The 27,122-nt window shown below is 47.4% G+C and overlaps 1 protein-coding gene across 1 annotated transcript in view; it reads left to right on the top strand.

The window, feature by feature from the left end:
- LOC310798176 (NLR family CARD domain-containing protein 3-like) overlaps positions 1–27,122 on the top strand; it is a gene marked incomplete at both ends in the record, with an annotated part of 87,373 nt that overhangs the window by 6,974 nt on the left and 53,277 nt on the right. Inside the window, 5 exons of the mRNA XM_083660650.1 lie at positions 170–271; positions 7,388–7,458; positions 7,754–8,691; positions 8,950–9,222; positions 9,568–9,929. Coding sequence (XP_083516776.1) covers positions 170–271; positions 7,388–7,458; positions 7,754–8,691; positions 8,950–9,222; positions 9,568–9,929 — 1,746 coding nt within the window. The remainder of the gene's footprint in view (positions 1–169; positions 272–7,387; positions 7,459–7,753; positions 8,692–8,949; positions 9,223–9,567; positions 9,930–27,122) is intronic.

The following is a 27,122-nucleotide window of genomic DNA, read 5'->3' as shown; positions in this document are numbered from 1 at the left end:
TTTAACCAATCCACTCGCTACCACTCGGGACTCACGAGGAATCCGTGCTGATTCAACTCGGTTACATATATACTGTATATACATATATATATATATATATATACCGTATATATACGTGTGTGTGTGTAAAGAACCAATGATGATATGTATCAAACATTTGTGTTTGCAGAGGTCAGTACCACAGGCAGAGAGCAGAGTCTCCAGCACCCAGTGACCACTCTAAAGGCAGACCTCCAGAGTTCAGTAATGAACCTGGACCCCCAGACACAAAGTAAGAGGACTGTAGCACTCAATAACATCATAATATCTGGAAGATGTAGTAAAATCTGCACTTAACTTGATCCAAAATGTAATGAACCTAATAATGTAATAACTTCACCAATAATATAGTAAAATGTCCTGGCTGATATTGTAATAATATTTTACTGATAGGATGTAATACCTTTCAATATAATAGACCCCAATAATGTAATAAGTTGAGTCAAAAGTTTAAGTGGGATCCTTGCAGGTAAAAAAGGAGTGGAGAGCAGGAGAACGTGGAAAAACTCCAAGGCAACAACTGTTTCAGAAGTAATAATGAAAAAGCCTTTATTGTGGCACGGCTAACAAAGTCCAAACAGGGACCTACGTGTTTCAGCTCAGCAGAGCCTTCATCAGGGTACAGGCCCAACACAACAATGCATATATATATATATATATATATATATATATATATATATATATATATATATATATATATATATATATATAGTGACATCACTCAGTGAGTAGACCTCCCAGACACACCTGTGTCTCACAGAGAACCTGCATCAACAATCATTGTGAACAATAAGGCATCAATACATGCCGGGCTCCATGATGGAGCCCGGCATCTCTCGGCCTGTCTCGGAGGGGAGTCCCCGGATGGGGGTCCACTGCTGGGTCCACTGCCTGGGTGGGCCCGCCCCCCACGTGGCCTGCTCTCTCAGTTCCCAGTCACTAGCTGGGGGCGGGTCTGGGAGCGGGTCGCGTTGGGGGTGGGTTTACCCAGGCGACCATTGCTGGGCCCCTGTAGCACAACGACCTCACAAGGTTCCTCCTCAGCCAAGCCAAGTCACTGAGGCAATCCATATGGTGGAAAGGTTTTCTTGCGTTCACTGGGGGTGTGGGGACGCCGCTGTGTCCCGGCCCGGCCTTCTCTCCCACGCCTTATGTGGGGGGGGCGGGGCGGGGGGCATCGGTGCTCTTCATCACTGGTCGAGGGCTGCCGGTTGGTTTAGAACAGTTTAGGTAGGCGATAGATTAGCTACAGCCTAAGGCTGGTTTCACACCGACGACCCAAGCCTTGCCTATGCCTTGCCTTTACCCACGCTTTTTAATAGGCGTCCGTTTTAGTCAACGAGGCTGTGTACACCGGGCGCCTGAGCGTGAACCCTGCGTGTACCCACGCCTTGCCTATGCCTTGACGATTTTATCGAATAGGCGTGAGTTCTATTTTGAAGCCGACAAGGCGCGTGCAGGCAGACTTCTTCTGTCAAGCCATGAAAGAAAAACGCACAATATCCGTCGGGAATGGAAAAGTCAACTGAATTTCAAAATAAAATGGAGTTACTACAACATGTTGAGCAGAGAGACGGAGAGATTGACGGGTGGCTATCACGTGGGGCTTTCTCCCCGTCGGCAAACAAATCTTCATGAGAGAGAATAGCGACCGAAGAAGCAAGATGGACAATGTTGTTGTGCCAGGCTGCCAGCACATATTCTTGCAAGATCACCTCTCTAAAATGTCCGACTATAGTCAGACCTGGTTATACATATCCAGCATCAATATAACATTAAATATATCCGATTTATTTTACCTAGAGGCTACCCATGACAATTCTGGACAACACGTGAAAAAATACAGTCGGGAGAGAGGAGAGGCGCTTGTGACTCGGCTCCAGGTTCGGCGTGCAAAAGGCGTGCGGTGTGATCGCAAAAGCGTGTAACAGGTTCACGCCCAGCTCGGCGTAGGCGTGGGTTGAGGCAAGGCAAGGCGTAGGTTGTCTGTGTGAATGAAGCGTAAGGCTGACCTGTTATAGTGTTCAGGCAAAGATCAGACTAGAGCAGAGTAGGATAGGCCAGATTAGGCTGTAGATTAGCTAGATACTATGTCCCAGTTAGCTCTGGTTAATGCTTAGAGTAGTCAGTTGTCTGATCTCCCCCCCCCCCCCCCCCTCTCTTTCTCTTTCCCCCGCTCCTTTCCCTTCTTCCCCCTCCTGTTCCCCCCTCTCCCACATTTCCCACTCCCCCCCCCCGCCTCCTCTCTTTCCATGCTCTTCCCTCCCCCGCCGCCTCTTCCCACGTTCCCCCTGCTCTCCCTCCCCTGCACCCTCCCACCTCTCCTTCTCTGTTCTCTCCTCCTCTCTGTCCTCTCCCCTCTCTCACATTCCCCCTGCACTCCTTCCCCTGCACCCCCCCACCTCTCCTTCTCTGCTCTCTCCTCCTCTCTGTCCTCTCGGGGGGGAGGGGGGGGGGGGAGGGGGCGGAGAGGTCTGTTCCCTCCCCCGCCTCCTCGTCCCGCGTTCCCCCTGCACCCTCCCACCTCTCCTTCTCTGTTCTCTCCTCCTCTCCCCCTGCACTCCTTCCCCTGCACCCTCCCACCTCTCCTTCTCTGTTCGCTCCTCCTCTCTGTCCTCTCTGAGGGGGGGGGGGGAGGTCTCCCCGCCTCCTCCCTCCCTCACGCTCCCCCTGCTTCTCTACGCTGGCTCTCCCTCCCCTGCACCCCCATCTCTCCTTCTCTCCTCCTCCACATTCCTATTTTCTCCCCACCTCCCCCCTCTCCTCCGTCTATATTGCTCATTCTCTCCCCACCTCCTCCCTCCCCCTGCTCTCTTCTCCCCCACACCTCCCCTCCCTTCCCCTCTCCTGCTCTCTCCTCTTGCTCCTTCCCCACCTCCTATACCCTCCCCACCCCATCACTCTCTCACATTCACCCTGCTATTCTCCCTTCTCCTGCGCTCTCCTCTGCTCTCCCCTCATTCCTATATTTTCTATATTATCAATTGTTCAAATGTTATCTTTATTCTGTATATTCTTGTTACTGTTGTGTCAGCTAGAATTAGCTAGACATACTTTCTGTGAAGCCCTCTGAGACATGCTTGTGAATTAGGGCTATATAAATAAACTTGACTTGACTTGGATAAAGTAAAGAAGGTCCATAATAAAGTTTAAAAACAAAAATTGGGTACCCAAAAAAAGAGAGAGACACAGAATGCAGTAAATGCACTGCAAGTGGGAGCAGTGCTGAAAACAATTTTTTTTTTTTTTATTTAACCTTTATTTATACAGGGTATGCCCTTGAGAGCATGCTCTCATTTTCAAGGGAGCCCTGATTACAATATGCACACATACAGTACAGCAGTTACATGAATACAAACAAGAATAGATAAAAGAACAAAATAAAAAAAAGAAGAAATATACAATTATATAAAACATCATAGAAAACAAGAGCATCTGTTGCATAGGGTACCCTCAATGAGCACTCTAAAAGACTCCAAGGGGACTAAGTGGTCTAGTTTTAAAAAGCTCTGGAGTAAGTTCCATTTGTTAGGGGCATAAAAGGAGAATGCAGTCTTTCCTAGCTCAGTCCTTACGCGGGGTACAGATAGACTGATGAGTGATTGAGAGCGTGTATGATAGCATGTGTTGTTCAGACTAATGAGTGAAGACAAATAAGAGGGAAGCTTCCCGAGCAAGGCTTTATAAATAAATAGAAGGCAGTGTTGTTCCCTTCGAGCCGACAGGGAGGACCAGCCTACCTTCTCATATAAAATACAACGATGTGTAAGAAATGTATCACCTGTTATAAAACGCAGGGCACTGTGATACACCGCATCAAGCAATGCATGTTGACAATGCCCACAGACTAGAGGTAGTAGGAGGAATCACAATCCCAACCTGACAGGGAGAACTATATACAATCAAGTATACAGCCTACAAAGGTGAGGCAATAGAGGCCCTCACAAGGAGCCACAAATTGAAAAGTCATATAAACAGCCCAACAATGGAATGTAGCTGAGAAAAAAAATAAAAAATGAACAAAAAACAATCTCAACCTCACATTGAGCCCAGATTCCATTAGTCTACTGTGGGCTGAGCCCAAGAAATGTACTTTAACTACTTAAATCATGATGCAAATATGAATGTAGTTGAACTACCAGCAGGTTGCTGCAAAATGTAGTTAAACTACTAGTTTAATTACATGTAGTTCACTACTCTCCATCACTGAAAATAGAAAAAAAAACAGTTTAAAACAAAACACTTTGCCTGTCTCTACGTCCCCATTTAGAAATAGAAGGATAAAATAGTACAATTACTGTAATTTAAATTGATACAGCATGTGTTGACACCTGACCATATTACACTGACTTCCTCACATAACAAATTATGCCCTGCCCTCTACTGTCCTAAAGGGTGCATTACACTTAATGACAGTTAATGTGTAAAGCACACAGGATGTTGCACAGAAGTTATGAAGACAGCTTAATCTAAGACAAAACACTTGAAAAGTTCAATTCATTTTGAGGTACTGGTCTAAATGAATAAATCATGGAAAAGACTTGAACTGCCCGACACTAAGAGCCCTGAACAGACCTAAGTTTGCTGCAGTGAAAGAAAGAGACAGATTCAATAGAGCCAAAGTCAAGCCCACTTTAGGTATATGAACCATAGATATGAACCAAGGGATTTCATCCTCCATTCCTTTTTCCATAGACATTTTGTCAAATGCTGATAAAAATACTTTTACTTGGTCAAACCAAGTGATTCAGCTGCAGGTGTTACTCAATTAGTTTGGCCACTTTTCTGCAGTATTGCTGCAGTACACAGCAGGTAAAAGTGGTGCTTTTGTTATTTAAATGTTTTCTTTGTTCTTTACAAAAGACCCCCCTCACTGCTGCCACAGCAGCACAGCAGCACCCCCTCACTGCTGCCACAGCAGCACAGCAGCACCCCCTCACTGCTGCCTCAGCAGCTCAGCAGCTCCCCCTCACTGCTGCCACAGCACCAAAGAAGCACCTTGAAAACATTGAAAATGTGGCAGTAAGACGGCAAAGTTACATGAGTAAAATCTGTATTATTGGAATCACAAGAGACCATAGAACATTTCACTCAGAACAAAACCGAGTGCTTTGACCAAGTAAAACTATTTTTATAAGCATTTAATGGCAGATGAAATCTGTTCGTATGCCTAAACTGGAAGTGGCCGTGACTTTAGCAGTGTTTCCCATACATAAAGGAATTTGTGGCGGGCCGCCACAATAATATTTGGACCGCCACAATAAGATGTTGACCTTTTTTTTTTTTTTTTTTTTTTTTTTTACAGTGCACCTGAACACAACATGCAAGATATCCGCTGAATAAGTGTCCAATAAATGTTCATGTCATTCTGGCCAATACTTCTGTTATAGCATTTCAGTCTGGAATATGGAATATCTTTCAATAATCTATGATTTAGCTGCTAAATTGTCAAATACCGCCATCTGCTCGCTACTCAGGCACTTATGTATGTACTTAACCCAACTAACTTAACCTAACTAACTATCCGGTGTGCACAACACTGTCAGCCTAAACTCCGGCTGACACCCCAAAAACCTACAATCTGCTACAGAAAAATGTATATTGTTTGTTTATTAACTGGTCCCTCGCCTTCTATCATTTCACGAAAGTGGCAAAGCAAGTTGAGTATCCCTGACCTATAGGGAGAAATTTAGTTTGTCATTGTAAACCCACAGCACAGTAATGATGACATGTTCTTCATAGATCTAGCCTTTTAATTTTGCTCTTAAGCTTTCTCAAAGTACACCAAATTCATGCATTTTACTTTAAAATGTTTAAAAAAATCTTGCTGGGGGGCATGCCCCCGCACCCCCCTAGGGGGTCTGCGGTCCCCCACCACAAATTCTCAAAATCCTGTGGGAAACACTGTTTAGTTCTGTATTGTGGAGTCGATGCACCAGCTTGTGGGGAAAGTGTTTGTTACATAACAGCAAAAAGTCATTAAGATTACACCATAAAAAAAACTGTGTTTTGAAGCCAAATTAGAAAAGTCCAAAACGTACTCATTATCTGCTAGATTTTACACACTTTTTCGACACTGGCTCACAGCCACAAGTGTAGCAAGCCAATAATGTCTTGAAATGCTCGGAAATACTGTGATTAGGCCTCCGAGTAGAGTGTGCTGAACAACCCAGTTAAGGATGCATTAGTCTTGCTGGCCGGCCTCACCTCCCTACCGGGAGAGGAGTCTGGGATAACTGGGATAAACCCTCCCCTGCTCTACTCTGCTCTCCCATTGGAGCGACTGTTTCAGTCGCTGCCAGATGTCCGCTCCCGGCTTATTACAAGCTCTGTCATTGGCTCCGACCATGTCAATCAGAGCGGCTTCCGCTCCCTCCTCCCTGTGTGTCACTGTAAATAGTGCCCTGCCGCCGCAGTGAAAACAACAAGTAGCAAGCCAGCTAATGGCACAAACCTACACGCTAGCTCATTGCTACATGCTGAAAACGGCAAGTTGGATTGTTGGAAACTATTTTCCATGGGCAGTGCCGCTAAGCGCCGTCCATGGCAATCCCATTATGGAGACCTGCGGCGCCAGACTCCTCTCGTGGTAGGGAGGGGAGGCTGGCCAGCGAGACTAGGGATGCATCAATATGAAAATTGTGACCGATACCGATAACCGATATCAACTTTGCTGTTATGGCCGATAACTGATATTTGCCAACATTTATTTACATAATTTCAGCATTTCAGTTTAATGTGTTTCCAAACGTCGCTGCTTCTTTTCATTAAATACTGCTTCACTACCGTGTTTAATTTGATGCTGCTTTTAACACTACTTTTAATCAATAGCACGTCCATCATGTGTCAATCAAATTGTCTCATCCCGCCCACCAGTAATGTAGTGTAAACACTATGATCTGTGTACTCATGATCGACTGCAATTGACAGGTTTATGTTTGTGTTATCAAGTTAGCAACAAAGATGCTACATGTCTTTCTGTGAAGAGACGCAGGAACAGAGAGACAAGACGCTTCTCTTTTGGCCCAGCAAGTAGCTGGAGCCGCTTATTTCCTAGTACTCTACATATTCCATCGCTGCTCACAAGATAGACTGAATCACTAAGCCAGAACGTGGCAATACCTCAACCCATATCCCATAGTCCTTTGCGGGCCATGTGACTGTGACCCTCCTTGCCCAAACCTGTACTCGTGATTTATGTCCACTAGATGTCACCACAACTGATACTTTCCATTAATTCCATACTCTGCTTGCTAGCAACAAAAGATAGTTAAAACCTTTTTTAGTTGTTTTACTACCTTTATAAACTCTTCTAATCTGTATGAATGAATTGCCTTCATCTTTACAGAGAGAGGAAGACGAGTGATGACAGACGAAGACCTGGACTGCAGACATCCAGTCAAACCAGCATCGTACAAAGTAAGACTTGGAGTGTATCTACTGTTGTCACCATTTCTGCAACCAGGACTTATTGTGTTGCTACAGACACATTGTTCTTTCTCATGCAACATATATACATACACAGTTTGTGTGTGTGCGTGTGTGTGTGTGTGTGTGTGTGTGTGTGTGTGTGTGTGTGTGTATGTATACACACACACACACACACACACACACATACACACACACACACACACACACACACACACACACAACATTAATACCAGATACTATACAGTATTTGAGTAACCCTTATTTACTCCTTCATGTCTTCCAGTGGACGGTGCTCTGCAGGTGGTTTTAGATGAGCATAAGATCATTCTGATAAAGAGATGTGGATTTGTGACAGAAGGAACTGAAGCAGGAAGCGCTGAAGCAGGGACTGGAACCTCCTTCAACAGGATCTACACTCTGCTCTACATTAAAGTGGGACGAAGTGAAGACATTAATACCCAACATGAGGTGTGGCAGCTGGAGACAGTGTCCAAGATGAAGACCCTCCATGATGCTCCACTCAAACAGGAGACAGCATCCAAGATGGAGGAGACCCATGAAGCTCAGATCAAGTGCCACGACATCTTTAAACCCTTACCTGGCCAAGAGAAGAAAGGGAAAGAAAACAAACAAAGGTTACCTGGCCAAGAGAATGAAAAGAAAGAAAAAGAGATAAAAATCAGAGTAGTTCTGACGCAGGGCATTGCTGGCATTGGAAAAACATTCTCAGTGCAGAAGTTCACTCTGGACTGGGCAGAGGGTTTGGAAAATCAAGATGTCAGTCTTGTGATTCCGCTTTCGTTCAGGGAGCTGAACTTGATCAAAGATGAGCCGTACAGTCTTCTCACGCTGCTCCATGATTTCCATCCAACATTACAGACGGTCACAGCAGAGCAGCTCTCTGTCTGTAAAGTTGTGTTCATCTTTGACGGCCTGGATGAAAGCAGACTTTCAATGGATTTCCAGAACACAGAGGTTGTGTCTGTCGTCACACAGACATCAGCAGTACATGTGCTGTTGACAAACCTCATCAAGGGGAATCTGCTTCCCTTGGCTCTCCTCTGGATAACTTCCAGACCTGCAGCAGCCAATCAGATCCCTCCTACATGTGTTGACAGGGTGACAGAGGTACAAGGGTTCACTGATGACCAGAAGGAGGAGTACTTCAAGAGGAGATCCAGTGATAAAGAGCAGGCCAGCACAATCATCTCCCACATCAAGGCATCCAGGACCCTCCACATCATGTGCCACATCCCAGTCTTCTGCTTCATCACTGCTACAGTTCTGGAGCACATGTTGACAGCAGCTCAGCAGCACAGCAGCACCCCCTCACTGCTGCCACAGCAGCACCCCCTCACTGCTGCCACAGCAGCTCAGCAGCGCCCCCTCACTGCTGCCACAGCAGCACCCCGAGAAGAGCAGCGAGAAGAGCTACCTAAGACCCTGACTGAGATGTACTCACACTTCCTGCTGGTTCAGACAGAGAGGAAGAAGCAGAAGTATAATGACAGACGTGAGAGGAGTCAACAGGAGCTGACAAAGAGAGGAAAGCTACTCAAGACCCTGACTGAGACGTACTCCCTGCTGTTTCAGAGGAAGAAGCAGAAGTATAATGAGAGACGTGAGAGGAGTCAACAGGAGCTGACGACTGACAGGAAAGATCTTCTGAAGCTGGGGAGACTGGCGTTTGAACATCTGGAGACAGGCAACCTCATGTTCTACCAAGAAGACCTGAAGGAGTGTGGTCTTGATGTCAGAGAGGCATCAGTGTTCTCAGGAGTGTGCACAGAGATCTTCAAAAGAGAGTGTGTGCACTTCAAGAAGACGGTCTACTGCTTTGTTCATCTGAGCATTCAGGAGTTTCTCGCTGCGGTCTACCTGTTCCACTGCTACACAAACGGGGCTGAGAAAGTACTGAAGACATTCCTGGGAAAAGACTGGGACAAAGAAAAAGATGAGTGGGGCACCCAGAGATACACGGGTGAAAGGAATCAATCCCTGCATGTCTTCCTGCAGAAGGCCGTGCTCAAAGCCCTGCAGAGTAAAAATGGCCACTTGGACCTCTTTGTCCGCTTCCTTCATGGCCTCTCACTGGAGTCCAGCCAGAGACTCTTAGGAGGCCTGCTGGGTCAGACAGACAGCAGACCAGAGAGCATCCAGACAGCCATCAACAACCTGAAGAGGATGAACACCTCCAATCTCTCTCCTGACAGAAGCATCAACATCTTCCACTGTTTGATGGAGATGAATGACCAGTCAGTACATCAGGAGATCCAACAGTTCATGAAGTCAGAGAACAGATCAGATAAGGAACTCTCTGAGATCCACTGCTCAGCTCTGGCCTACATGCTGCAGATGTCAGAGGAGGTTCTAGATGTGTTGGACCTGCAGGCCTACAACACATCAAAGGAGGGACGGCGGAGACTGATCCCAGCTGTGAGGAACTGCAGGAAGGCTCGGTTAGTCCTGGTATCTTATTGATTGATTTATTATTTACTTATTTATTTATTATTTACTTATGTACAGTATTTATGTATGTATGTATGTATTTATTTATTCACACACACACGCACGCACACACACACACACACACACAGTAAGGATCCTCATTAACTCATGTCAATGGCACCAGCTAGTCTTCCTGGGGTCTGAATCCAGTCCATCATATTCATACAACATCACATTTGTGTTGTATATGTTCATCAATAAAAAAAATATATAAGGAAGATGAGCCAAACACTGAAATATAATCTAGCCAATTTCAGACAAATCAGAAACTCGCTCACTACTGTGGCATCCAAGATCTTTTTAAACACAATCATTCTAATTTCTCCTATTGTATGACATGTTGGTCATAAGACATCTCTAAAGCTGCTTGAGTCTCTTCATAAACAAGCCCTGAAAATATTTGACAAGAAACCACGACAACATCACCAATGCCGTATAACCTCCCGATATAAAATGTTACATTTTGAAAATACAATCATGTATTCCAATATCCATATGGTGTTCAAGATAATACATAATGCTGCTCCCTTTGTCCAACTCAGCAGCAGAACAAAGGTTTGAAAGTAAACCATAGTTTATAGATATTGACGCGGCCCTTTCAGAGGCTGTGCATGTTGGATAGTAATCCCTCACGTCAGCAATGACTGAAGATTGTTTGTACTTGCTGTCACCAACCATGGCCACGCCCCCTTGCACATCACTCCCCTTGAGGGCATCATGTGGGGTATATAAGGCAGGCGCGCGGCACCTATGTGCACTGTCTCTGACCTGTCTTATGTTGTAAACGGAGTCCACAGCACAAGAATTTCACACGTGATACTTGTACCATGGAGTGACAATAAAAATCTTGAATCTTGAATCTTGAATCCTCACGGGCCGGGCCCGGGGAGCAGGTGTGGTTTTCAAAGGGGAAAACTTATTTAAGACATAATAGGGAGAATCAGATTCTAGCCTATCCTTTCATGTCCATGAAGCACCATTTGCTCTCTACAGGAAACTCGGGAGGAAAGGGAGAGAAATAGTCTCCTGGAGAAGGTACCCAGGCAAGCATGTTGTGCCCTAATAAACATTCCTTAAGGAGGAGGGACAGGGGATGTTCCTCTTAGAGGAAGAAGACCCCTGTTAAGAAAAACCCACCATTTGTCTTGCTTTAGGGTTTGCACTATTAAGTGCATGTAGAAGCATAGAAAGAGGTATTACCTTCTTTCTCGTGCTCCCAGTACTGAGTGGGTCAGAGAGCTCTCTGAGACATCTCTCAGGTAAAAGAGGATGAAGGGACCAGCTGAGCCCATGATGCCGCTGCACAGATGTCTGCCACAGACATACTCCTCAACAGGGCCATGGAGGAGGCCATGGCTCTGGTGGAATGTGCCCTGATGCCCTGTGGGGGCTCGGTTCCTGTCGCCATATAGGCCTCTGTGATAGCATCTCAAAACCAATGGGAGAGCTGCTGTGTGGATAGGGCGGCCCCTGGTGACTGGACTCTTTAGTGGACAAACAGCTGTTGTCTCCACCTGGTTTTTGACGTGCGTAAAACATATTGTGTCAGAGCGCGTATTGGGCACAGGCAGTGTGCCGCCTCCTCAGAGGGGTCTCTGTGAGGAGGAGGACAGGAAGCCTCTAAGGAGATAGTTCTTGATCTGAAGGAGCTATATAGAGACTTGGAGATAAAGGAGGGATTTGGCAACACGGTGGCTGATCCTCCATCTGCTCTGATAGACAGACATGATGGTGCTGATCCTTCATCTGCTCTGATAGACAGACACGATGGTGCCACTGACAGAGCAACACGTCACTCACTCTTTTGGCTGAAGTGAGAGCCAATAAGAGGGCCGTTTTTAATAAGAGCATTTTGAGCCATATTTTGTCTATCGGCTCAAAAGGAGGCTCTCTGAGGGCTCACAGTACCAAGGGCAGGTCCCACTGGGGGGCCAGTGAGCGCACGACAGGTCTGCTGCGTCTCAAACCTCTCAAGAATCTCCTCAGAAGGTTATTGGAGAAAACTCTTCTATCACCAAAACCTTCATGGCATGACAACATTTCTGCTGCATAACCTTTTATGGTTTCTGCAGCCAGATTTCTGTCCACCAGGGACTGTAAATATGAGAGGATAGTGGGGAGGGGACACGATGTGGGTTCCACTCCCTTTCCCTCACACCAGGCTTGGAACGCAGCCCATTTTGCTGCATAAACCATGGTAGTGGAAGGGGCTCTGGCGTTCTGAATGGTGCGTACCCAGGGCGAGAAATTCATTTTGCAAAATAGGGGGGAATTCCCCCCTTAGGTTCTTCAGATAGGGGGGATTATTAGATGTTGGGGGGATTTATAGACTTTGGGGGGGATTTATTTAGTCGCCGGCTAAAAGTTTTGGTTGTTTGAAGCCAGTGATGTTATTATTCAGTCTTAAGCATCAATATTTGGTCATTTTCTCATTCACTCCCATGTCACCACCTGCTCTCCCTGCAGGGCTTGAAATTAACTTTTTTGATCACCAGCCAATTAAAGTTACCAGCCAATTAGAATTTCCACTAGCCAAAATGTTTTTCTTGAAATAAACCAGAATATGAGTGCCACTGGGTTAATTTAAGCATAAGTATCAGTAAAAAGGAGTTATAGCATAATTCATCTATAAATTACAGTATTTCACTGGTAAATTGTGTGATTTCAAATTGTGTACAAATATTTTTAGTAGCACTTCAAGTGTTAATCTATGCCTGACTGTATGTAACTTTATTTTTTATAAATAATTATGAGAGGGGTTCCCCCTTTATACACCTGGCGCCACATTACAGAAACTCCCTATCTTATGTCTTAAGTTAGGATAGGACTAGTTTAAGATAGGATTTTTTCAGATTTTGTATTACAGAAGCAAATCCTAACTAACTTTAGGAATCCTATCTTATCTTGCTAAATCCTATCTTATGTCTTGTTAGGAAATCCTAAATACTCATCCAGCATCGGTTATCAACTTTTCTGTCTGTTACCCTAGCAACCACTAGCAACAGACACCTCCTCCTTTCTCAACTCGCGGGGGAAGTAGGAGCGCTAGTAGCCTGCTATTAGCTAGTAGGCTAACGATGTGTGTTGTTGTTGTCGAACATTTTTGAGATTGTGGGGCAATGGACCAAAAACGAAGGGCATTTAACTTCAAGGCAGATGATTTGGAGGTCTTAGTGACCGCCGTAGAAAAGGTTAAAGACGTGCTTTTCGGAAAGTTTTCAGCCACCCTCACGCGGGAGGTGAAAGAGAGGGAATGGGCTAAAATAGCAGAAACCGTCTCTGCCGCATCAGGCATTCCTCCTCCCTTGGAAACTATATGTACCGAGGAGCCAAATTGCTGATGGCTGTTGCTACCTCAGTTAAATTACGTGACATAGCAGGCTGAGATATTTTGGATATGTCGGCCACTTCAGTTTGGAAATCTCCCTTCGCAAAAAAACAAAGTGCATTTGTAAGTTGTACTACAACCAGCAGAGCCCCGTGTCGCCTAGTCGGTCTCTCCAACACAGGTCTCAGCTCCTCGGCTAGCTGCAGTATCATGTCCCGGGGCAGTCTGTATCGATAACGAACGTTCTGTCATCAAAACGCAAAACGTCATTCGGGTCCCGCATGAGCCTTTCGGCAAATAAATTACGCCTGTTGACATTTTGTTGGTTTTGCAAATGTAATAACAGCGCAGCCATAACGTAGGTAGGTAGGCTATAAATAGCCTATAAATTATGACGAGATGCAAGATGGCTGTTGTTCCAGTTGAAAATATCGTAAATTAGTTAGGACAGCATAGCTGGCATCTTAGAGTTAGGAGAGCTTTTTGAAGATTTTGGGGAGTTGGGACGCTTCTGTAATACGCTTTTCCCATTTTAAATTAGGATGAGAATATTGACTTAGGAACTGTTGTTCTGTAATGGGTGTTTTCCTAAATCAAGTCCTAACTCTAATTATCATGGTTACCAATCATTTAGGATAGGATTTGGAATTTAGGAAGTTTCTGTAATGTCGCCCCTGGCCCCCAAAATGTCTGCACACCTCCTGCTGCATCTTACTCTCAATGCAGCAGCTCACTTGTATGTTTCACTCATGTTTCTCTCTCTCTCTCTCTCTCTCTCTCTCTCTCTCTCTTTCTCTCTCTCTCACTACTGTATCTGTAAGTTTCTGTTTCTGTCATCGTCAGTCTGCTTGACGATGATGATGTAGGACACGGCCAAGTCATTGACGACTTCGTTTCTTGGTGCAAAAACGCTTCCTTAGAACTCAACGTTTCCAAAACGAAAGAGGTTTGTATTGATTTTCGACGTTCCCCCCCTGTTCCCCAGAGCAGTTTTGTCAACGGTCAGCCTGTCGATATAGTGACAGACTACAAATATCTGGGTACGGTAATTGACAGCAAGCTGAAGTTTGATCTGAATACCGACATGCTGTGTAAGAAAGGTCAGCAGCGCCTTTACTGCCTTAGGAAGCTGGCCAAATTTCAGGTTGATAAAACTCTGATGAAAATGTTCTATAGTGCTTTTGTGGAGTCTGTCATATCATTTTCCATAATCTGCTGGTATGGTAATCTTTGTACTAAAGACAAGAACTCCCTGAGGGGGGAATAGTGAAGGTGGCTTCAAAAATAGCCGGAACCCAGTTCAGAAGCCTGGACCAGATCTGTAATAAACAGGTGCTGAAAAAAGCTGAGTCCATCCGATCAGATGATGCCCTTCGGCGGAGCCCTTCCTTCCGGGCTCCGCCTTCGTGCCCCCATAGTTAAAAAGAACAGGTACAGAAATTCCTTTGTGCCTGTCTCTATCAGAGCGTTGAACGCTGCTGGGGTACAAATGTAATGTCTCCCCATCTGCCGTTGCTGTTATTTTGTTATTTATTTATTTTATCCTTTTATTCTTTTATTCTTTTATCTTTATTTATTCTTAGGGGTACAATACAGTATATCTGTATTATATACTTTGTCTGCCCTTTGGTCTGGACTGAGGTTTTTTCTCTTGTGCTTTAATACAATGATACATTGTAGCTCTTTCTTGTGATATAAATGTGCTGCTGTGAGCGAACTGCACTTTGCTACTATGCACTTTATATCTCTACTGTGCACTTTAGATCGTTGCTACTGTTGTCATTTGCACTTTAACTATTGTGTTGCACTTTAAACTGCTGCTCTAGACTGTTTTTACAATGTTCTTTTTGTCTTATTTGTTTTTATGTATGTACTTCGTACTACGCTTTCTGCAATCCAATTTGCCCTTTTGGGACACTTAATAAATCTTGAATCTTGAATCTTGAAGTTCTTCACAATAGAAATCGTCCGGGTTTGTTGATGAAAGCTCGCTTTTTTATCAGCAAACGTTCAACACGGCTCCACACGGCTGAAAGCGATCAGGATCACGCCTGGCACAGGTGCTGCGTGTCAGGATCGTTAACCTCATTCTCGTTCTCTGAATCAACTGGCACTCAGCATCGGGAGGATTAACTTTACTATTACAGTAACGTCGTTACACTAGAGAGTAGTGTCGAGAGAGGACAGAGTGAGCGTGCTATGACGGAAGTGAAATTTGGTCCGCAGGTCGTGTAACCATCTAACGCGTCCACCAGTCATTTCAATGCAAAGCACTGTTCTGCACCAACATAAATGGGTTCACGCTAGGGCTGAACGATTTGGGTAAAAAAGCTACTTGGGATTTTTCTGACCGATATTGCGATTTCGATTTAATTTCGATTTTTTTTTTTATTCAAGTTTCAGTGCAATATTAACTGTAATAAATGTAAAACACAATGGAGCATTTGCCTACCACATTCAAACATCACAATCAACAAACTGCTCTATATTATAATGCAAGGATGAGAACTTGGATAAGAATTCCTTCCAGCAACATTTATTTGCTTTTAAACAACAGCTGCAATTCTCTCTGTGTCTCAGTCTTTAACAATACAAACAAAACAAAAAGCACCAGCATCGCTGCAGCTCTTGAAGTAACTGCCCAAGGATCGCTTGGCCTTTTTTGCAGCCGATGGCCTGGCTCCTTCCTGTGCTGCACTTTGAGGCACAGCAGCAGCATCTGGGGGTGATGGCAGCCCTCTTCTCCTGCAAAACACAGACACAACTGTTAAGTTTCACATTAATGCAATTCACAGCACACACATTCATTCACACATCAAATACGGGGCACAGGGCAGGCTATATACACAAGCAGTGTTTCAGTGAAGCCCTATTTTGCAAGGAAAGCCAGGGGAGAGAGGGGAAGGATGAGGAGAGAGGAGTGGGAGAGGAGAGAATTAATGCAGGTTACCTTTAGTGCCACCTGCACTTGTTCCATCTCTCTCTTCACCCGGGCCTTGATTTGTGGGACATTCTCTGCACTTATGTAGCTTGTTCGCAACTTTTCTGAAAAACAAAATAATTAACCAAATTATTCTATAAGTACTACATGGCTGTATTGCATTTTTAAGATTGGAACTAATTATAGATGATGTAGGAGGGAGAGAAAGTAGGGAGGAGAGATGGGGAGGGAGAGAGCAGAACGCTGGGAGAGAGGACATTAGCTACTACAGAATCATTCCATTTCCCAGACTGACAATATATTGGCTATATAATATATTGGGGGAGGTGAAGAGGGGCATTTAGACATTACTGTAGGCTTACCAAGCTAACGTTACAATACAAGTAGCCTACTGCATTCAGGCAGAGTCAGACTGATAATGTTAAGTGAGAGGGGAAGAGGACATGTAACGTGAGCTAGCCAGTTAGGGCTAGCAAGCTAACTTTACTAGCTAAATGAGCTATCTCCTTAGGGAGAGAGCTAGCGTTAGTAAAGTTAACTTGCTACGTTGCTAGCCCTAGCTGCTAGGCTAAATAACGTACCGATGGCGAGGTGTAGTCTGTGGTGAAGCACTGGAGTCTGGTCCATCTGTTGATTTCCATAGCTTTTATGACGTTTGAAGCGTTGTCGGCACCGCGCTTGCTTAACACTGTCTAACTAACCAATGCTCTAAATCCAAAGTAGTTCCAGCCTTTCTTCGGTGCTAAATCATCCGGCGGCCGCTTCTTGTTCTTGTTCGGCTGAAGCCATTACACTTCCGAGTCTTGTTAGATAGCTGCCCTTCCATTGTAGAGAATCCAGTCAGTGGCGCACTATTAAAAATCCAGTCAGAGTGAATAATAAGTTCGCTAATCGGCTCGCTAGCTATATTCTGCAGACTGCTGCAGCCATGGGGCTGCAGCTAATGGTGGTTTCTCCTCCTCCATCCAGGCACGTTTGATGCTGCTGCTGCTGCGTAAACATACGTCCGTCTACTCAGGGGCGTCATGCAAGCCAACAATCTGAGGGGGCGAACTCTGGCGCCGCCCAAAGGGCGGCAAAAATTTTTGGGGGTTGGAAGCCAGATTTAGAGGAATATCTAATTTTAAATTAACAGACTTAGCAGGTGTAACCATAAGGCTATTTTCCAAACTGCTCAGCCTCCTGGAAAGATCCATAATCACCAGACTAAGTATATTGCCACTGCCCAGGCTCAATGGACTTGACAAAAAAGGGAGACCACATGTTTCAAAGCAATGTAACACAATGTTTATTTTGGCTGGTATTGCCTTTTCAGAAGGTAGAAATCTTTCCTCTAAAGCAGGGGTTCCCAACCTTTTTTGTGCCAAGGACTGGTAGATACATGGGAAAAAAAGTCGTGGACCGGTTGTCAATTCTAATGGTTTTAGTTATATATATTTACTCACCAGGTGGCGACAAAGGGTAAATAACAGCCTTTTGTGTTGTACTGTATGTAGCCTATACAGTATTTATGTTTTTGTTTTAACTACAAACATACATAAACGTAAACTTGAAACTATGTTTCAACTACCATACACAGCCTATAATATTATAGCCTATGTTTATAAAAAAAAAAAAAAAAAAATTACCTCTCAAAAATCTGAGGATGCAATTGCCCCCTCAGTTACAATGGGCATGACGCTTCTGCGTCTACTACGGCGTGCTGCTGCTGCGTAACGACGTCACGTAACGTGTACCTACATGCAGTCATGTCACATATTAAATCGAAGCCTTTGCGATTAATCTAATTGCGTTGTTTCAAATCTCGGTTTCGATTTAAATTCGATTAATCGTTCAGCCCTAGTTCACGCATCCAATGCAGGATTATTCCCCCTTTATCAATTCAAAATATGCAGGAATTCAATAAAAATATGTATGAATCCTGCAATCCCATGCCCAAATTCAGGCCCTGCATAACACATTTGGTGACAGGCCTAGCCTTGTCAAACGCTCCCGTTCAGCAGCCACCACGGTCTGCCTCTCAGGAGTTGGATCATAGTTGGGAACTACGACGCATTCGTGCGTTCTGGTGCTCCCAGTATCAAAGATAGGCCATCCTCCTGAACCTGTGTTAGGAGATGTGAAATCACGGGGACAGGAGGGAAGACATACAGGAGGGACTTGGGCCAGGGCTGATGGGAGAACGCGTCTACCCCTAGAGGGGGTTTGTCTCATGTGTTCAGGGAGAACCACAGAGGACATTGCACATTTTCTTTGCTTGCAAAGAGGTCCACCTCTGCCCTGCTCCTTGCACTAGATCAGGTAGCAACTTCCATTCTCCTGGACGAGGACCACCACGTGACATAAGGTCTGTAGCTTGATTTTCCACCCCTGGAATAAAAAGAGCTTTGATGGATAGCAGATGTGTTTGTGACCACATCAGTGTTGTGCTCGTTATTTGGGTGAATTTAGTTAGGTAAAATAAAATATTAATAAGCCGAAAATTATTAATATTTCATAAAATTATTAAAATATTAATTATGTAATCCTGGATAAGGATTAACCTAGGGGCACCACCTGCAGTGTTGCAGGACCTAATCTGAATCACCTTTAGTCTAATCTGAAGTGGGAGAGTTCCTAATCCTTAGGCAAAAGTTCACCACAATCATCACAAAGTCACTCTGAAACAGTTGAATTCTAATAAAAGTTGACAATATTTATTATATATATAATAAAGAAGAGGTATTGGCAATACAGTCAATGCATTTCAGTTATAACTAAGTTATATTCTAAAACACTTCGCTGCAGTGGTGAGAGAAGCGTGAGGGGGCTATATTCATCTGCATGAAAAGTGTAAGGCACCGGATGGACACTAGAGGGAGGCAGAGTGTGTGTGTGTGTGTGTGTGTGTGGGTGAGTGGTCAACTGGCTTCTCCTCAAAATGGCCGACCCGGAAGGACCGGCCGGACACAAAATGGAGGACAAAGGGGTGTGTGTTCGACCCAAGATGGAGGGCAGCCTACGTGTGTGTGTGTGGTTGGGAAACTATACCGATCTCGACCTAAAATGGCCGACCTGGAGGGGTAGGCCGACACAAGATGGATGACAAAGGGGTGTGTGTTTGACCCAAGATGGAGGGCAGCCTATGTGTGTGTTTTTATAGGGAAAGGGTTCGTGTACGCGCTTACGCACGTGCCCGTGGGGAAGAAAATACGCTGTCTAGATAAAAACGGGGCCGCGAGGCGCTTGCTTCACCACGGTTAGTTTTAACCGGCTTTGAACTGGCGAAATAAGCTCCTCTCGGCTCGTTGGCTATCTTAGATCCACTCCGGGGATCGGTGAAGAATTAAATGGCTAGCTTTTAAACACTCGGGTTCAGTAATGCATGTGTGAGCACCATTACAGTCAGACACAACAGTCACAGATTCATTTACAGTATCATATCAGTCAATCATGTATATCTATGGATATATATCATCTAACTCTAAACATTTCTAAGCCCGGACTTGAGTGATCAATTCAGTCTCTTACTTGGCTTGTTCGCTCAGCTCTGCACACGCGGATGCAGTGGTTTGTTATGGTCGGTCTCGCAAGGTTCCTCCGGCAGGGAGGGGGGATGCTTGTGTAGCGGGCGTCCGCTGTCCCGGGAAGGAAGGAGCGGAGGAAGGAGCGGAGGGTTGAGAACAGGCAGTCGGACTCAGCTGGCCACGCTGGGTTCTTGGATCTGCTGTCGTCTCAGTGGAGGAAAGGGGAATCTCACAGCTCGCTTCGGGTTGAGGGCACTCGCCTGGTCCAGGCGATGCGGGTCGGTTTCAGGATATCAAAGCTAGCTTAGCTCTGATGCAGGGGTCGTCAGGCCTGGTTTGCGGCCTTGCTGCTCGGCTGCGAGGAGGGGGGAAGGGCGGTTTGTCTCGAGCTACAAACGCACGTCCTGTCGCGACGATTTGTCACTTAGAACTTCTCAGGAGGAGGACCTGTCTGTAGCTAGGCTACGTAGGAACTGAAGATTTTGGGGCTTCAACCCTGTATATAATGTGAGGTGCAGGGTGTGTCTTTGTTGTGGTGAGACACTCTGATTGGCTCACCTTATCTCACTTACAGACAGCAGAGTTGGCTGTCTCTTTGTCAATCTTCGATAACAAAGGAATGGCTCGCTTCCCTGCTGTTTTAGCATAGGTGTGTGAACTCAAATGGCCGGGTGCTTGGAATGTGGGGGTTTGTGTCTCTCACTGTGCCTCCACAAAGACAGTTAGTTTCACTCAAATGTCTTTCATTCAATGTCAGTGTTCATTCAACATGTCTATCATTCACTGTCAGTGTTCATCAAAATGTCTGGTCCAACATCCCCCCGATGGTTGAAAGGGTGTGTTCTGGCACAGTCTTTAAAGCATCTCCAGGGCCATGCGGCCTGCGGGTGGCGACCCATTGGTTGCCTAGTCCGTGAGGCTGAAAGGAGCAAGTTCGTTAGGTCCTATCTGGGCTCATGTCCGGGCTGATCACCTGTGTCCGGGCAGGACTTTTCTCAAGCTATTCTATCATTCTATATCACACAAACAATACATTCAGATTGTCATTCTATACTATATCACACAAACAATACATTCAGATTGTCATCCTATACTACATCACATGAAGCAATACATTCAGATTGTCATCCTTCAAGTTTCTTAGGCAGGGCCTGGGCCCGGTTCTCTGTCTTGGTCACTTAGCTCTTCGTTTTTACACGATTTGCATAAGGGGAAGGGAGAGAAGGAGTGTGAGGTAGTGGGGTTTCTAATGACCTGGTTACATGTTTGGTGAATGGGGGTCCAGTTGCCTTGGGGCTGAACTAGACTAGTTTGGTCCCTCGGGGGACCATGTAGAACACCGTCTGATTCATAGGCTCAGTTTAGTGACTGTGTCATAGCGGTTGTGTGACAGTGTTTTAGCCTACATGTTCTGCGGTTCAATGATTGGTAGGTTGACAAGGAATCCTATTTCTAGATGCTGTGGATCTATGAAAATTGGGATTGCACTGCCAAGACTATATGCCAAGTGTACCTGAGAGGGCTAGGCCACGGTGGTCGTGGCGGATTTTAAGATTTGTTCAACCAGAGATAGGGAGACTAGGTAGGGGGGTATGTTACCCCCACTCAGACTGGTGACTGAGGAGGATATCTCCCTGTAGGGTCTTGTGTCAAGTCTCTGGTCGCGTGCACATAGGTCTTGTCCTCTCGTACTATGCTGGTTAGAGTCTGTAAGGCATGGAGGTTGAGTCTGAGTTACTGGCAGTAGGGCTCTATGTAGCCTAGGTTAGTGGTTAGTGCATACTGGCGGAGTGAGTGGACATGCACCTATCCTGGCTACCCTACTAAGTCTCGTTCACTACCTCTGTGGTGGGGCTTGCCCCCCCCCCCCTTTAGAGGTGTGTACGAGCTGTTAACTGACACTCCCAGTGGCTGCCGCATCAGCGCTGGGTCAGCTGCATGCGTCGGGTTCTGCACCAGAGTGTTGGTTGAACGATTGTCCAACTTAAAGAAAGGAGTGCCGCGCATCGTCATGTTTTGTTCTCTGTGCCGGGGCAACGGCTGGGAGCATGCCTGCCTGCCAGGCAGTTTCTGTCCTGGGCTGATGGCCAGGCGTATGGGAACATTTGCGGTTCGAGCGGGAACTGACGTGCGGGTTTCGTTTGCGGAGAATGCGGGGAGCAGCCGCTCCTGTTTGCACAGGCGGCGGTACAGCTCGGGGCTAGCAGTGGAAACGTTGCGTGCCGGCAGCGATGTGCCAGCTTCCTTGATGACAGCGACTTGTCTGTCTGTGCTAGGCTGGCGGCCAGGCGACGCCCATGGCTTTGGCGTTTGAACCTGAGCCCAAATGCGATTGCTGGAGCAGTCGATGATTGGGACTAGCCGGTCCAGGAGATCCTGGCCAATGAGAAGCGGTTCGGTATTGAGAGGGCTGATATGAATGGGGTGGCGTATAGTCATCCCCTGGAAGGTGATGTCCAGCAGAGCACGCTCAGCAATGGGAGTTTGGTCTTGTGTGTAGCTGGTGATGCTAACATCACAAGGCTCGATCCGAAGTGGCCTATTGGTGGCGTGCATGGCTCTGCAGACCTTCTCGAAGGTGTTGGCACTCATCAAGCTGATGGAGGCTCCTGTGTCCACTAAGGCGAGGGTGCGAGTGCACCCCCCTACCCGAACTGGGGTGTAGATGTGATGGGCATTGCCCTTGCGGACAAGGTTGCCCATGAAAGTTAGAGTAGGACGGTTTGGTGAAGCCTGAGAAGGAGACTTAGGAAGGAATCTGGTTCTTCGGGGTCCCCTCCGCCTGTTGACAAAGTGAACTCTGGCAGGTGACGGAGGTTCCCCCCCGAGTCATGCGACCGGGGTTTTGTCTGGCTCCGGCGGGGAGGGAGCTGGTTTGTCTTTATCAAAGAACATTTTTACCGTGTCAGCTAAAGCGTTCAGCAGTCGGGTCGACTGGTCTTCCGCGGTTGTTCGCCTATCCCTACCGTCGGTGTCGTCCCCTGACTGGTTCTTATACTGGTTGGGTTTGTATGATTTTTTACCTGACTGGTCCTGGTTCTGCCAGGAGCGTTCCTGACTGGGGTGGTAAGAGTTCTCTGATTGGTTCTGTACCCAGTCCTGGTTGTGCCAGGAACGTCCCTGACTGGGGTGGTAGGAGTTCCCTGGCTGGTTCTGTTCCCACTCTTGGTTCTGCCAGGGCCGTCCCTGATTGGGATGGTGAGCTTTCCCTGATTGGTTCTGTACCCAGTCCTGGTTGTGCCAGGAGCGTCCCTGGTTGTTTCCCCCCCCCCTTTCCTGCTTCCTACCCCTACCTCGATGGCTGGGCTGCCTGTCTTTTAAGTGTGAGGGTGCAGGGTGTCGAGGAGCGGTTGGCTTCCGGACCTGGGGCACCTCGTCGCCCTCTAGGGCGAGACGGTCAGGTACTGGCTTCTCTACGCTGTAAACTTCTCTACGCTGGGCTTCCTCCTCCTCAGGATAGTCTTCCACTGAGTAGACTTGGGGGGTCTCTAGGTGTTTCCTGGTTGGCTTGGGTCGTGCTTCCCATGCCAACTGTGCGTACTGTCGCGTATAGCTCAGTGTGGACTGGAGGAGCCTGCAATGAGTCTCTACACCGGATCGTATGCTCTCGTGCAGGTTTGACATGTACGTGAGGAGGAAGTCCCTATCTCCCTCCCCCCCCCCGATGGGGGGGCCTCTACCCTGGAAGTAGGCTGCTGACAAGCGCCTGAAGTACTCTCGGGGGTCTTCGTCTACTTTCTGTTTGATGGCCTCGGCGGCCCTTCGCGCGATGATCGGGTCAGAGTATGGGCGGTACTCCTGTCGGAGGGCCCGGCAGACGAGTCGGTAGCTCTTTTGAGTCCGACTGGGAAGTACGTCTATGAAATCGCGGACGGTGCTCGTGGTGGTCTTCCAGACCAGCCAGAGTCTCTCACGCGTGGTGGGTCGCTCCAGGTTGGTGAGGTAACGACTGACGTCTCGTAGGTACCGATCGATGTTGGCGGCACGGTGCGCCGGGTCAAAACGTTCTATGTCCCTGGCGAAGGACTCGATTCGCCGGTCACGGACATCTCTTTCCCGCGCGGTGAACGCTGGCTCGGAGTCGGATGACGATGAGTCGTTGGGGTCGTCCGCCCATAGGCCACGCCCCATGTGACCCGAGAAGAGGAGGGGCGTCTCTTGGTAGTAGCCTTCGCTCCTCTTACTCTCCTGGCCATGCCGACGTCGCTCCTCCCGTGGGTGGGAGTCGGCGTGGCGTTCGTCGCCCCAGCGGTCGTCTGCCCGCCGCCCTGTGGGCGGGGGGCAGTCGTCCGGGCGGTCGGTGTGGCGTTCGTTGCCCCAGCGGTCGTCTGCCCGCCGCCCTGTGGGCGGGAGGCAGTCGTCCGGGCGGTCGGTGCGGCGTTCGTTGCCCCAGCGGTCGTCTGCCCGCCGCCCTGTGGGCGGGAGGCAGTCGTCCGGGCGGTCGGTGCGGCGTTCGTTGCCCCAGCGGTCGTCTGCCCGCCGCCCTGTGGGCGGGGGGCAGTCGTCCGGGCAGTCGGTGCGGCGTTCGTTGCCCCAGCGGTCGTCTGCCCGCCGCCCTGTGGGCGGGAGGCAGTCGTCCGGGCGGTCGGTGCGGCGTTCGTTGCCCCAGCGGTCGTCTGCCCGCCGCCCTGTGGGCGGGGGGCAGTCGTCCGGGCCTGGGTGCGGGGAATGGTCGCGCCTGTATCTATTCCCCCCCTCCTCTGGTGGAGGGGAGACTTCGGTCCTACTGTCCTCGAAGTGTGGTTGTCCCCAGGCGGCCTTTTTGTGGCCACTCTCACGGGTTAGCGACCCCCCTTGTTCGTGCCTATGCGACGGCCTTACGAGCGTGGACTCGTATGGGGGGTGAGGTCCCCTGACCCCCCTGGGCTGGGACTCGGGCATGGCGGGCGTGTCTATGGTATATAGTGAGGGTTCGACCTCACCACCGGACCCGTTGCGCGATAGCGCTGGTGCAGCAGGTGTCTGGGCAACGTGGGATGAGGATACCTGTGGAGGCACGTTTACCTGTAGCTCCTGGTTATGGACCTGTCGGGGGAGGAACGAACACGCAAGCTGGTTGGCTCCATACCTACCTGTTTTCCTTTTCTCCTCCTCGCTCTCTAGGTCCGCCTCTCTCTGGGCGTTTTTCCTTTCCCAATTATCGATTTCCTTCTCTCGGTCTTCGACTGTTGCCCCTAAATACGCATTTTGCATTTCCAACTCAGTTGCTCGGTTTTGCAGCTGTGCGTTGGTTTTCCTGTGAAAGGTTTCTCTGTGGAGAACAAGATAAAGCATCTCTGACAGGGTGGTAGCGTCTACCTTACCTGTACTTTTCAAGGTCTCTGCTTTTTCTTTCAACAATTCCTCACATTGGTTTTCTGTGATCGTCCGCAGATATTCACTCTGTCCCACGCTAGGGGGAACCGCTTTCATGAGCGCGTCATGTAACAGCTGGCCGGACGGGGCCGAGGGCTCTGCAGCAGCACTCTGGCTGTTGTGCTCTGACATCTTACCTGCTAGTCAGTGCACTTTACTTAAGCTTAGGTGGAGCTCGTACCTGTAGCTTGAATGTCAAATAACTTGACTTGAGAGGCAAACGTAAATAGGCTTGTAGTCAAACTGTGTTTGCGAAAGTCCTATTGTTGAATTTTAAATATAAGCAGGTTTTAATTCAACTGTCGTTGCCTAATGTTAGGAGTTAGTCGCTATGCAAGCTTGAAATAAGGGGTTCTTAAATCAAAACGATTGAACTGTGTTAGATCGTCTGTGTCAGTCTGAATCTGTGTCAGTCTGAGCGGTGGTAGCTCTGTCTGGCTCCGCTCGTTCTGGCTGGAAGCTGTTTTGGGAGGTTACTAGCATTCAGTGCTTGGCATGCGCTTACAGTGAATACACAATGCAATTTGGGAGTTTCAGTGTTTCAGTCAAAATTGTGATATTTGTGGTAAATTCTGCCTGAAAGATGCCTCACACGGGGCACCAAATGTTGTGCTCGTTATTTGGGTGAATTTAGTTAGGTAAAATAAAATATTAATAATCCGAAAATTATTAATATTTCATAAAATTATTAAAATATTAATATTGCATTTCAGTTATAACTAAGTTATATTCTAAAACACTTCGCTGCAGTGGTGAGAGAAGCGTGAGGGGGCTATATTCATCTGTATGAAAAGTGTAAGGCACCGGATGGACACTAGAGGGAGGCAGAGTGTGTGTGTGTGTGTGTGTGTGTGTGTGTGTGTGTGTGTGGGTGAGTGGTCAACTGGCTTCTCCTCAAAATGGCCGACCCGGAAGGACCGGCCGGACACAAAATGGAGGACAAAGGGGTGTGTGTTCGACCCAAGATGGAGGGCAGCCTATGTGTGTGTTTTTATAGGGAAAGGGTTCGTGTACGCGCTTACGCACGTGCCCGTGGGGAAGAAAATACGCTGTCTAGATAAAAACGGGGCCGCGAGGCGCTTGCTTCACCACGGTTAGTTTTAACCGGCTTTGAACTGGCGAAATAAGCTCCTCTCGGCTCGTTGGCTATCTTAGATCCACTCCGGGGATCGGTGAAGAATTAAATGGCTAGCTTTTAAACACTCGGGTTCAGTAATGCATGTGTGAGCACCATTACAGTCAGACACAACAGTCACAGATTAATTTACAGTATCATATCAGTCAATCATGTATATCTATGGATATATATCATCTAACTCTAAACATTTCTAAGCCCGGACTTGAGTGATCAATTCAGTCTCTTACTTGGCTTGTTCGCTCAGCTCTGCACACGCGGATGCAGTGGTTTGTTATGGTCGGTCTCGCAAGGTTCCTCCGGCAGGGAGGGGGGATGCTCGTGTAGCGGGCGTCCGCTGTCCCGGGAAGGAAGGAGCGGAGGAAGGAGCGGAGGGTTGAGAACAGGCAGTCGGACTCAGCTGGCCACGCTGGGTTCTTGGATCTGCTGTCGTCTCAGTGGAGGAAAGGGGAATCTCACAGCTCGCTTCTTCGGGTTGAGGGCACTCGCCTGGTCCAGGCGATGCGGGTCGGTTTCAGGATATCAAAGCTAGCTTAGCTCTGATGCAGGGGTCATCAGGCCTGGTTTGCGGCCTTGCTGCTCGGCTGCGAGGAGGGGGGAAGGGCGGTTTGTCTCGAGCTACAAATGCACGTCCTGTCGCGACGATTTGTCACTTAGAACTTCTCAGGAGGAGGACCTGTCTGTAGCTAGGCTACGTAGGAACTGAAGATTTTGGGGCTTCAACCCTGTATATAATGTGAGGTGCAGGGTGTGTCTTTGTTGTGGTGAGACACTCTGATTGGCTCACCTTATCTCACTTACAGACAGCAGAGTTGGCTGTCTCTTTGTCAATCTTCGATAACAAAGGAATGGCTCGCTTCCCTGCTGTTTTAGCATAGG

This window comes from Poromitra crassiceps (assembly GCF_964638095.1).
Source record: "Poromitra crassiceps genome assembly, chromosome: 2".
Taxonomy (NCBI): Eukaryota; Metazoa; Chordata; class Actinopteri; order Beryciformes; family Melamphaidae; genus Poromitra; species Poromitra crassiceps.
The sequence above is the reverse complement of the archived record's forward strand: the minus strand, read 5'-3'. Positions and strand labels throughout refer to the sequence as shown.